We start from the raw sequence: 14012 nt of genomic DNA, 5'->3' as shown, positions 1-14012 counted from the left end.
TGGTCTAAAACCGGAAGTCGTGAGCTGCTTGAACCATGTGGAGAAGAATCGTTTCTGGCCACTCCCAAGTGAGTGACAATCAAAAACTTTCCTCACTTGCGTGAACTTCTACACATGATCCCATCCTCCATCTATTACCTTACTAAATTTCATCAAAATCCGTTCAGCCGTTTAGACGTGAAAGAGCAAAAGACCCAACAAACACGACTAAAAACCCCCTAAGAACGATGGCGTGATTATTTATAGCCTATGACCATTTCTAGGTTATCATCTATCACCATAACAAATTTCATCAAAATCCGTTCAGCCGTTTAGGCGTGAAAGAGTAACAGACAGACAGAGTTACTTTCGCATTTATAATATTAACTAGCTTTTTACCCGCGGCTTCGCCCGCAGTGGAGTCATTAAATAAGTATGAGAGATAAAGGGTAAGGGTATAATAATAGAAATGAGTCAATATGATAACTAAATTTGATTGTTTGGCTGAGATCAACAATTTTTAAAAATTACTACACACAGAAGTTTCAACACTTTAATATATGCTTATTGAAATGCAACAACAAATGTTAAAATATATTTCACCGTAACACAAATAAATAGTTCTGAATTCTAACAATTTAAAAAAATAAAATACAAAGTATTAATTTAAGATATTTTTGTAGACAATGTTATAAGTTTTCCTGTCGCGTGCACAGCAAAGCTAAGCTTGGCGGGAAACTGAATCCTTTTAAATTGGAATGGAAGGTCAGTGGGAATAATTGGTATCCGAGGTATTATAACACTATTTCCCTTACCGACACCTGTTAAAATAGTAGCACCAAGTATGTTTTGTCCCAATTTAGTTATCCGAAGCTTTGTTCCATTATATAGCCGAGGAGCATCTAGATTTCGCATAAGCATTACTGGTACATTTAGTTTCAATTGAAGTTTATGTGACGGGGTGTACCGATAGTTCAAGTGAATTTGAAAACTCCACAGGATATGAAGTACTTAGTTCCGTATCCATAATTGTATCCATTGACAAATATTCCTTCATTTCTCCCTGAACCTCGTTTGGTGCTAATATTGCTCTTGCACACAACCACGGATCACTACACAAATTTTGTTGTAATACCGGAAAAACATTAGCAATGAGATCCACAGCACTTTCTACTAAATTACAAAATTCTCTTGACAGTGATATGTAGCCTTCAGCGTCAACGTCTAAACAACCATCATCAATTTTCAATAACATTTCTGCGTAAAGTCCTGAATCCACGTCATTATGAAGATGCACCCTCATATTCGTTTTCAGGCGGAGTTTTTAACTGTCGACCATAAGCTTGACGATTTAATGCACGCTTGAATTTCATCTGCTGGTGTCCCCCTCTGAATCACTGGGAGGGTTTGACGGAAATCACCAGCCAATAAAACTACCATGCCTCCCATTATATCTGTACTATCTCGCAAGTCCTGGAGGGTCCGGTTTAAAGCTTCTATAGCCTTCTTGTGAGACATTGTACTTTCATCCCACACTAAAAGATTGCATTATTGCAGCATTCTACCTCGTGAACTATTTTTACTAAAATTACAGATGGTCGAATCTTCCTGTGCCAAATTCAATGGTAATTTTAAAACGGAATGTGCCGTACGACCGCCGTTTAATAGCGTCGCGGCAATACCTGACGAAGCTACGGCAACTGCTATTTTTTGGTCTTTTCTGACAGACATTAATAATAAGTTACGTAAAAACGTTTTTCCAGTTCCTCCTGGTGCATCGAGAAAGAAGAGTCCACCACTACCGGAGTCTATTTTACGTAAAACTTGATGGAAAACATGATTTTGCTCTGGAAGTAATTGAGGAACTAATTCTGTCACTTGATGTTGCAGTGCTATGAAATCATAATCTAGTTCTCGTGCAATTCCATTATCAAAATCATCCATATTGTCTCGTCGAGGGCTCGACATTCCAAAATCATCTAATTTTTTTTTTTTAATATAAAGTACCCTATGTTGCTTCTAGTACCTTCAAGAGTATATGTACAATGTTTCATGATGATCGGTTCAGTAGTTTTTGCGTAAAAGCGTAACAAACAAACTTACATTCGCTTTTATAATATTAGTAGGGATATGGATATGGATATATCGGTTCAGCCGTTCTCGACGTTTTGTTCATTTTAACATCTAAAGATTACCAATTGTTTATATGGGAGATTAGAAAAGTATGGATTTTAGACTTTTTCAAGGATTTTTTTTAATTTTTCTTCCCGTAAGAACTAGTGTCCGACCGACCAAAATTTTGGCCAATGCCGATGCCGATTCTTTCATCAATAACTTTATTTAGTAAATTAGTATAGTGACAAAAGAAAAACAAAGGTAAATAACATTACAAAATAAGGAAACAACTCAGTTCATATGTAAATATGAAGTTGTTTAGTGATTTAATTAATATTCAAAACTAAATAAATTATTATTATAAGATATATGTTGACAAATAAGTTATTCGCGCTTTCTCAAAGCGAATCAGCAATCAGCAATATAGTTTTTTTCCTTTAAGGGGGTATACCGGTGTGATATTTTCAAAAAATTGATTTTTTATTTTTTGCTTATTCGATAGTTTATAATTTCAAAAATATCCTGTGAAAGCGGTAAGGTCGTATTTTGAATAGTTTTTGAATGGCAGCGTTCTAAAGAGCAATCGCTCACAGGAATAAGCCGCTATAGTTGAAAGTTTAAACGCGTCTTTTTTTCGAAACGACTTTTCACAAAATTTCTGACATCATAACTCAACGAGATATTGACCGATCAACTTCAAATTTAAACTGAATGTTCTTGAATATATTTACTATACAATGACCTACGATCTTTTTGATTTGTTGAAAATTGTCAATTTGGCATTTAAAAAAATTCCATTTTGTTAACGTTTGATATTTTTCAATAATCGTAGGTCATTGAATAGGGAATATATTCAACTTTAATAACCTTTTTAAATTTTTGTGTTTCAGTTACTCATTCGGCGGGAATCATGTCAGCAGTTGGGGAACTATTTTTTTGGCACCTCCCAAGACAACCCATACCTTTATTTTTCAAATTTTTTGTAAAATAAAAATCTTAAAATATAATTGAAAGCACACCTTATTATGTCCAAAAAACTTCGAAACATTCGACCGAATACTTTCTTTAAAAACATCTTTCAAAGAGATGACTTTTGTCATTTATATCTCGCATTGTGAAAGGCGGCGTTTGGGAGGTTCTTTTCCATGCACCTTATAGTCCAGGCCAGCACCAAGTGATTATTACTTGACCCTGTCTATGGCAAACTTTTAAAAATAGATTAACCTAGTTACATGGTTCCTTAATAGTGGCTTTATGACATTATCTTCCAAATCTCAACAACTTTAATCAAAACTGTACATATTTGACATAAATCGAATGTTTCTAGCAGTGCTAAATAAAACCTTTCATTAATGCAAAATTATTGAATTTCTTTATACTAGACTTAAAATATCACCATGATGAATTGTTAGTCAAATGTGAGACACTGTGTTTTATATGGTAAACAGAAGAATTCAAATTTTATGCTCTAAAGAAATCAAAAAAGTAAAAAACATGTATTTTAGTATAATCCGAAAGAAGTAGAAAGAATCGGCTAAGAATCGGCCAAATATGGCCGATGCCGATGCTTAATTTTGTGGCCGATGCCGATACCAAGGCCGATTAATCGGTCGGTCTCTAGTAAGAACCATCCTTGTACTCCAATGAATATTGTAAAAAAAGAATTAGCGAAATCGGTGCAGCCATTCTCCAGTTATGCCTTTGCAACACATTTTGCGATTCATTTTTATATTATAGAAATACCGACAGGCTGGATTCCGTGCTTTAGTTTTGTCGCACACTGTATGTATTAGAATAAAATGTTAATTCTACAAAACCAAGTTTAATGCTATTCTGGAAATTATTGCGTTATCTCAAATTTCTTTAAGGGGAAATTCAAAAGGTCAAAAATTAATTTTGGCCAATTTTAATAATTTATGATTCCTGACATAGTATGATGTCTTGAGTTGCTATTCCGGGAATTATTGCGTTATCTCAAACAGAAAATAGTTCGTATGTGTGTAGCTGTAGCTGAAACAGCAATATATGTTCAAGTTTCGAATTGTAAGCGCTCAGTACTACATTACCTTCCGTTGCGATCGGATGTAGGCAAATAGTAACGGCTTTAAATTATTTAATTAATTATTTTTTGTTTTTAATTATAACAATGTTACGTTTGATATTATTGACGGCGATTTTTTTGAGTTTGGCGATTTACGAAATTCGTTGTCAAGAAAATGGTAATAATAACCAAAAAAATGTTAAAAAGTTTAATTGGAAAGAAACTGCATTAACAATATCGTTTTAAAATGAATATTATATAGCATACATAAGTGAGGCATACAAATTTATGCAGAAACTTTATTTAGTATTATTTATTTAGTGAAAATAAAGACACGTATATTAATTATTATTTTTAATAATTTGTGCCGAAGTGTTTCCAAAGGTCAAATTATAATTGCCTTTATTACAAAAACTGCAAAAAATATTATCTAAATTCATAAAATTTAAAAGAGTGTGAAGTAAATGAAAAATATTTGGTTCGAACTTATTATTGTCTTAGGGATACAAACTTGGAGGGAGAGAGAAAGAGAGAGATTGTCGAAAGTTTGAAGAAAAACATTAAAAACTCTGCGGTTATGATATGTATATTGCTAAGCCATAGTAGACAGTTAATTCGTGAGTTTACGTCTGCGTCTCGTAAACGGGTAGATGTCCAAAACATTATTTTTTATTGATAGCAAATCTTTACCGTAAGATTTATTTTTGACGCTACTACAATTCATCCAAAATCCAAAACCGAATTTCGAGCATTGTTTAAAATCTAATTTCCCAATACACACTTTGCCTTCACCTTTGCTTTTAAACCATACACCATACAAAACATTAGAGTCTTGAAAAAAGCAAAAGCAAAGTCGATTATTGAAAACTGAAGTGTGGCTTCCTCTGGCACGCAATCCTTTCGTCACATTTTAATCCTTTTCCTGATGTGCTCGTGAAAGAACCATAATGAATCTCAGGATTTTTTGGATTACACGACTGTTTTATTTTCCTTGTGAACAAATTTGCATAAATTTCGACACAGAGCTTCTATTATGAATTTTCAGTACTTTTTTTGCTATTAAATCATGTTATTTTACAAAAGTAATAATATGGCATTATTATACAATGCCTTGACTTAAAGTCACGAAAATTTGAAACAAAAATTTATAATTTCCAAAGTTATAGCTGTCTGTGTTGACCCAGTTTCAAAATATGGTCCTTGCGGTGACAATCCTAAGTCTTTGGAGATTCATCTAAAATCAATCGGATAAAAAAAATTAGTTTTATAAATAGATAATCCTGGGCCTGATCGAAGTCTTTTTTCAAAAATTAACAAAATGGTGGCCTCAGGAAATTTTTTTATAGATTTTCTGGAAAAAAAAATTGGTCTTAAAAAAAATTGGTCTTAAAAAATCGAAATTTTTGAAAAATAAATTCCTTCGATCAGGCCTGAGTTTATTATGTATTCTAAAAGCTGTATGAATTTCATTAAAATCTACTGAGCGGTTATCGAGTTTCAAATAAATTTTGCGACGGAAAAATTGATTGTCTTACTGCTGACGGTACTGAAGAAAACATTGGAAATAGCGATGAAAGGCCTTTTCAGTGTCTTTTAAAGTCATGTAAGCAAGCATAATTACTTTCGTTGTGAATATGGAGGATGCATAGTGAAATCTAAACTGTGTGATAACATTACTGATTGTTATGATGGTTCGGATGAGAAAAATTGTGGATACCAAATAGGTAGCTGTGTAATTAAAGCCAATCGAAATTACATTATAAGAAATGAGAACAAGAACTCTCATATTTATACCGGAGAGAATAGCCGGGTTCCCGTCGACACACGTATTTCTATTAGATGTAGAAATAACTACTTCTTTTTAGGAAACTTTTCGACGATTTACAGAACATGTAAGAAAAATGGTTGGAATTATCCTCTTCCAGAATGCATTAGTGAGTATAGTATAATACATATGTATATGTTAAAATGAGTATTTTGCTTTTAAATAATTCGTTATTGAGCATTGATTTTCTGCCTATACATATTTAAAGAAGTGTTCAATATTCTAAGGTGAGTACTACAACTACGGATTAGGAATCAAAATATTAAAAATTGTCTCTAAGGTCTAATGTGTAAAAGGGCTTGCAAAAGTACGAGTCCATTTTTAAAATGAGTGATATATTTCAGTGAAAGCCGTTTGCGTGGGAGAAACTTGCTTACATTTTTCTCAGACTCAAGACAAGTCTCTTGTATAATAATTTGGAGTAGAAAACTGAATTATGATCATTGGCATTAATTTGCGATGTGATTGGAGTGTTCGTGAGAAAGATTCCGCGCAGAATTCACCACAATTGAATGAGATTCTGACGACCTCAAAGTAGTTCAGCAGCTATACCGACTCACTACCTACAGATGTTAAGGAATTATAGTTATATAAGACAATAAATTTAATTCACGCAAATCGATGTTTTATTAATATTCGAAACTCTCTTTCAGAACATTGTGATGAGAGAATTCTACATACAAGCAAATCTACAGTAGTGCAGTGCAGACGTGGGTATAAGAGTGTTGATTGTAACAATATAGTACCCGGTACTATAGCAAAAGTCAGCTGTGCGCATGGTTATAAAATGGCGGATACAATAAGGTGAGAATAAAATATTTCGCGTCTAATGTTATCTTAAACTTTATGTCGATTAATCTACTCGAAAAATTAAGATTGAAACCCAAATTGTATAAATATACTAGCAAAAATTGAAGTACCCACTATGCAACCGTATGCCACATTATACATTTATGCAGGGCTATCGGATTTCAATCACTGGCAACTTAGTCGCAATTTCTAGTTTATTCTCTATTTTCATCATACCTTATTATAGTTTAAACATACAGCAATAAGAACAAGTTTACTTTTCATTTATACTACATATACTAATTTTTAATGGCAGCGATTCCGGGCTATATGAGATGACCTGCACATCAGAGGGAAGATGGGATAAAAACAAAATCAATTGTCAGCCCGTTTGCGGTCGTCAAATGAGTTTATCTATCCCAAGTGCATCAAATGCGCCATGGCATGTGGGTGTCAAAACAGATGTAAACCAGACGTGCGGAGGTACTATTGTGTCACCAAAAAGTGTGATAACTGGTGAGTGAAATTGAGTGAACACAGACATACAAATACTATGTACATTACATATGTGTGTCACACACAATTCCAATGATCTAAAACGATCACCATAATAGTCTTTTCACACAGGAGCCAATTGATCAATTAACCGACCTCTGCTCGATTGAAACGCTGATTAAGATACCATACAAAATAAAAATTTATATTAATAGGTAATTGAATTTTAATCCACTTGAAAATATGATGCAACTCTGCGACAAAGTCCGTATTTATAATTATATATACGTTCTTTGACCGCGAGTTGTTCACGCCATACGACGGTAGATGTCGCTGCTAAAAATAGCAATCAGCTGATTAAGCAAAAACAAAAAAATATAACAGCTGATCGGTTATCGAGTAGCCGGCAGTGTGAAAGGTTAAACTGGTTTCTCAGTCAAAATTTTAATTGATCAATTAATTTGGCTGTGTGAAAAGACTATAAAAGCTTTTCGAAAGTATTCTATTTACATTTGTAGACTGTGTAGATTTGTAAGATTGTTTTGTTAAAAAATTCAGTTAAAATATGTATGTGTAGCGGTTTTAGCTAATCCCGTATGAATTTGGATGCCACTCCCATTTTTAGTCGTGTTAATAATTTTGTCATATAAATTGATTTATGATTTGTTAACTTAAAATTTTATGTTTCTTCCAGCTAAAAATTGTGTCCAAGATGAAGATGGTATACCTTTGGACGCCAACAAAGTTTCCGTCGCAATCACTGGAAATTTAAACAATGGAACTATTCACATTTTAACTGTCAACGTGTCGGAGATCATCGTAGAAGGGTATATATATATCTATACAGCCTTTTCCAGATATCAAGTGAAGGGCTCCTGTCATACAGGATTGATTAAAGAAAGTACATTCTGTAAAAGGATTAACAATCATTAAAACTGAAACAATACTTTAATGTGAACTCAATCAAGGAAGTACAGACAAAGCAAGTGACACATGTTCCTAACAAACCAATTTACCATTTGGAAATTGAATGATTTTGACCAAAATTATGTACGTAAAGAGAAGAAGGAAATTGACTAAAATCTTTATACTCCCGCAACATGTAGCACATATTATAATAGTTTTATTCACCTTATAGTTATTTGTAATAACCAACATTAATCGAGATAGATATACATAGTGTTATATATATCTGAATGAAAAAGATGTCTAGGCAATTTTGCTACCGGATATATCTCGAGTCCACAAAATGTTTTATCGGCTGAAAATTTTTCAAAGCATCAGGTACGAAAATTGAGACGTCTTAATGAAATGCAGTGGAATCGTTCTATGTTCAAAAAATGGCCCTTTTCTTTTTCCGGACAATAAGGTGAATACATAAGAACCTTCAAACCAAGCTCTTGAAGCTTCTGGCGATATACTATCGGTCGAATCATTCTCAATACTATAATTGGAGGGCATAATAGTTGATCTATTCCCAATCCCACCAAATACGTAGCAAAACCTTTCCAACCATTTCCAGGCTATTAAATTTTTAAAACATTTATAAGCTTTAAATTTTATAATATACATATATAATTTATAAATTTTTGAAAATATTGCAAAATTAAACTATGTTAATATTAAGCAGTTACAAGAGTATATCTTATCGAGTCAGTCTGTTAATATTTCTTCATAATTCTTCTCACTACAGAGACATCGATGTTGCCCTACTAAAGCTAAGCGAAATACTTACTTTGAGTATGAATACAAAACCGATTTGTTTTACTAATGCCGAAGCTATTACAAAGTCCGATCGAGCATTTCTTCATAGTTGGACGGAGAATGAAAACAAATGTGGCGATATATTTAACAAAATCGAACTGCAAGTATTGCCTAATGCTGAGTGCAGCGCCAATTTGGATCAGACCCATATCTGTGTGCGCCCAAAATATCAACTGAATGGAAATGCCACGCTATGCGAAAGAGATATTGGAGGCGGAATTATTGTGGAATATAATGGCGTTAATTATATAATTGGTATACTTAATCATAAACACTCCCGCGTCATAGTCTGCACAAACGAGCCTGTCGTTGGCATTGTGTTTAACCAAATACCACACGCACTAAGGAGAAGCATTCAAGATGACAAAGAAAGCCAATATATTTATATATAGCAATTAAAAGTTTATTTGCATATGTAATTGTAAATGTAATTAATTTTTCTTTCAAATATATATACAATAATAACATTTCAAAAAGTATCTGTAATAAGGAAAAATAAATTGCGAATATTGGAGCTTGGGAAAAATCTGGGCTGATTGCATATACCTGTAATTTTATTAACGTAAGTCAAACATTGATACAAATATTCGACATGAAGTAAAATAAAATAACAATTATGGTGGGTATGTGGGATCTGGGGTAGAAGAAAGCATGCCTAACGATTCGAATCTAAGTGTACTCTGCCCAATCCACAAAAACGGGAGACCCCACAATCTGCGCCAATTACCGTGGAATATGCCTACACATATTCGACTATAGGGTTCTATCGAGCATTCTGTAGTGGAAATATTTAGTACTGAGGCTGGCAATTAGAAAAAACACATCTCCTTTGAATATCTCAGAGATTTCCAAATACAGTATTTGTGCAAAGTTTTGTTCCGATATCTTCACTGGTGCATAGATAAGTTATTCCAAACAGTTGTTCTTCAAAATTGTGGTACATTTTCAAACTATAGAATTGGGATGAAAAGGAAATGGTTCGAACTGAATTTCGTTGAAATTGGTCGAGTACTTTCTGAGATATGGTTTTTGACCAATAAGTGGACGGAGCCACGCCAATTTCAAATTTTGTAAACAAATTTGAGTGCAGCCCTTGCATGCCATCTTGTTAACATGAAATTTAATGTTTCTGGTATTTTTCCTTATGGAATTAAAACATTTTTAATAGTTTTAAACATAACCTTTGAATGACAGGTAGGTGTGGTTATAATCCAATTTCCTCTATTTTTAGACTGTATAAGGAAATATCCAAAGGAAATAACTCTAGAGAGTTTGGTTAATATAGCTTTAGTAGTTTACGAGATATGTACAAAAACCTTATTAGTTGGTGGGGCCACGCCAACTTTTCAAATAAAATTACAACCAAATATGCCCATTCATAGTGCGATCTTTCATACCAAATTTTACTTTAATGACTTTATTTATGGCTTAGTTATGACACTTTGTAAGTTTTCCATTTTGTGGGCAACTTTGTTGCGAGTGTATAATAAATGTATAATAATGATAATGGATAATATTATCATTATGATTATCGCAAAATATATATACGTTTCTAATTAGTTGTCTCACCCAAATCGTGGATTCATGCTTTTTGTAAAAACAAAAATAGTATATTGAAACATGAATTTTGAATAATTTATTTCCTATCATTTTTATAAAGATTATTAATATTATACTAATTAGATATAATATTAAATAATATTACTAAAATAGTTTGATCCAAAACCCAGCAGAGTGTAGTAGAGTGTAATGATTGGCTGAGTTCCTGAAAAATTTCCGTGTCCCACCTTAGTCATTCAAAATAAGTTACTACGCATAGTTCGTAATTATAGGTGCACGGTCGAGTAGTGGTTAAAGTAATGCTTAAGGAACATTCGCTTTTATAAGCCTTCATAAATAATTCAGCTTTCTTACAAAAATTTCGAACAGGGTGCTCTTATGTTATTATTGATAATAATGCATTAGAAATTAATATAAACAAGTAAGGAAAGAATAAGTTCGGGTGCAATCGAACATTTTATACTCTCGCATTTTATTGCAATTTTTTATTAAGATAACACACAATTTAACCCATATATTCGGCATAAAGTTTAATGGAATAACAAAAATCGTCATATATAGTATATGAGGGCTGAGGCAATCCCTTAACCGATTTCACTAATTTTCACCAGCAAAGTACACTGTATCCAAGACTATATGCGGAATAAAACCCTCAGTATTTTTGGAAAACCTATAATTAGGTATATGGGAGCTAGGAGATGTCTGGATAATCGGGTTTTTGGAACAGAGACACACTAATAGAAGATAAAAAATTCGTCTGAATTACATTAAATTACCTGAGAGATTTACCCGTATTTTCGGTTAAAATTTACACTTAGACGCTGAGTTCATCATGTTCGACATTTTTTTCATTTCGACAATTTTTTCACATGTGAAGCCAGAGATGATTTGGAGGATTTGTGTTAAGTTTTATTCCACTATCTTCATTGTTTCCTTATGTATACATTATAGAGTCAAGGAATCAGATGGCATTCACAACTGAGTTATATGAAAATTAATCGTGGTTGTGAACCAATTTCGTCCACACGTGTCATCAGGGTGTCAAGAAAATATTGTATACCAAATTTCATTCGAATCGGTCGAGTAATTCCTGAGATATGGGTATTGGCCCATAAGTTGGCGACGCCACGCCCATTTTCCATTTTGTAAAAAAATCAGAGTGAAGCTACCTTCTTGTATGTCTTCTGTAAAATTTTGTGTTTCTGATGTTTTTCGTTAGTGAGATAATGCACTTTAAGTAATTTTCAACCTAACCTTTGTATGTGAGGTGGGCTTAGTTATTATCCGATTTCAACTATTTTCATGGTGTGTGGTTGTGTACGTAAGAGAACCAACTGCAGAATGTTTGGTTTCTATAGCTTTACTGGTTTGCGAGACATATACAAATAACCGATTTGGGAGGCGGGGCCACGCCCACTTCCCCAAAAAATTACATCCAAATATGCCCCTTCCTAGTACGATCCTTTATAACATATATTACTTTTATAACTTTATTTATGGCTTAGTTATGACACTTTATAGGTTTTTGGTTTTCGCCATTTTGTGGACGTGGCAAAGGTCCGATTTCGCCCATTTTCAATACCTCAGGGTGCCAAAGATTACCTGTTCCAAGTTTCGTTAAGATATCTCAATTTTTACGCAAGTTATCCCTTGCACGGACAGACGGACGGACGGACAGATAGACATCCGGATTTCAACTCGTCTCGTCATCCTGATCATTTTGATATAGATAACCGTATATCTAACTCGTTTAGTTTTATGACTTACAAACAACCGTTATGTGAACAAAACTATAATACTCTCTTAGCAACTTTTGTTGCGAGAGTATAACAGCGTCATTCTAAATCAGTGTTTAATAAGTATGTTCATTTTGTAGATATTTTTTTACAAATTTTCTTATCGATTCTAAAATGTAGATCTGTATATAATGTATATAATGTACTGTATGTAAACAGAAATACAAATGCATGTAAGCTTTTCTGGAGTACCTCAATAAGTACTGTTTTAAATAAATAATTATTTCTGAAATTTTAATCACAAAAAAAAAAAACAGAGAATCGCACTGCTAATTAACACAAATAGCTAAAAAAACAATACTAATTGATAATAATCTAATTTGTTATTTAGTTTTGCACAATCATATATTTGTTGTCTTTGTAATCCAGGTATTATATATTTGCCAATTATTAATCTCTCCTTACGAGCCAGTATTTTGCTTTATTATCGGACTTCAAAGGAAACAGTTATTTTTCCGTAAGCCTTATATATATTTGTAAGTATTTATAAATTTGTATTGTTGAAGCTTATCTGTATCATTATACCCTGAACAGACAGGGTATATTAAGTTTGCCACGATGTTTGTAACACCCAGAAGGAAGCGTCGGAGACCCTATAAAGTATATATATAAATGATCAGTATGTTGAGCTGAGTCGATTTAGCCATGTCCGTCTGTCTGTCCGTCTGTCTGTATATATACGAACTAGTCCTTCAGTTTTTAAGATATCGTTTTGAAATTTTGCAGTTGTTTTTTTCTCTTCAAGAAGCTGCTCATAGCTGCCATAACTGAACGATCGGAATCAAGGGCTTGTAAGGAAAACTTCCGCATTTTACTACATATCTTCACGAAATTTGGTGTGAGCTATTGCTCCTAGAAATAATTTAATCTCCGAAAAAATTGTTCAGATCGGTTCACTATAGCATATAGCTGTCATACAAACTGAACGATCGGAATCAAGGGCTTGTATGGAAAACTTCCGCATTTTACTACATATCTTCACGAAATTTGGTGTGAGTTATTGCTCATAGAAATAATTTAATCTCCGAAAAAATTTTTCAGATCGGTTACTATAGCATATAGCTGCCATACAAACCGAACGATCGGAATCAAGGGCTTGTATGGAAAACTTCCGCATTTTACTACATACATATCTTCACGAAAGTTCACGGCTAAACACATAGTTACTAAAATAAATGCACCTGTGAAGGGTATATTAGCTTCGGTACAGCCGAAGTTAACGTATTTTCTTGTTTTTCATTTGGAACACTCTTGATACACGGCAAAATGTACTAGTCATCTGGAGCACCTTTCATCGATCATGCTTATTATTATTGTTGCTTTAGTGGCAGAAATTATTTCTCAAAAATTGTGAGAAAAGCTGCTTAAAGTTTATAAAACTTGGTCGAATAAAAATTCGAACTCTCTTGGGGTTTAACTGGCTTTTAAAGTTGAATTCAGAGTTAAATACTACTCTACGGTCGTAATTGCATCTATTTTGCTTGATATACTCAATTCAACAGATAATATTAGAAATTTAAGGTAGTTATTTTACTAAAAAGATAAGACATGGGATTTTATATAGAACAATAATTTAAAGATTTTATATAGTGTGGTTTCCTTCCTTCTTTCCTTCGAAAGCTCTGGGGTAGTTAGGTACAGCATCTCG

The 14012-nt window shown here is 33.2% G+C and overlaps 2 protein-coding genes across 2 annotated transcripts in view; one reads left to right on the top strand and one right to left on the bottom strand.

Moving 5' to 3' along the window:
* Nucleotides 1-14012, bottom strand: part of Tmem86a_1 (lysoplasmalogenase-like protein TMEM86A) — a 227660-nt gene that overhangs the window by 36499 nt on the left and 177149 nt on the right. The window lies entirely within an intron of this gene.
* On the top strand, nucleotides 4143-9549 carry LOC105213509 (modular serine protease). The gene is made up of 6 exons (XM_054228883.1): nucleotides 4143-4313; nucleotides 6001-6069; nucleotides 6614-6764; nucleotides 7066-7265; nucleotides 7939-8071; nucleotides 8938-9549. Exons 1-6 carry the CDS (start codon nucleotides 4241-4243, stop codon nucleotides 9398-9400), a joined length of 1089 nt encoding a protein of 362 aa, XP_054084858.1. The 5' UTR covers nucleotides 4143-4240; the 3' UTR covers nucleotides 9401-9549.

This window comes from Zeugodacus cucurbitae, chromosome 2 (genome assembly GCF_028554725.1).
Source record: "Zeugodacus cucurbitae isolate PBARC_wt_2022May chromosome 2, idZeuCucr1.2, whole genome shotgun sequence".
NCBI lineage: Eukaryota > Metazoa > Arthropoda > Insecta > Diptera > Tephritidae > Zeugodacus > Zeugodacus cucurbitae.
The sequence above is the reverse complement of the archived record's forward strand: the minus strand, read 5'-3'. Positions and strand labels throughout refer to the sequence as shown.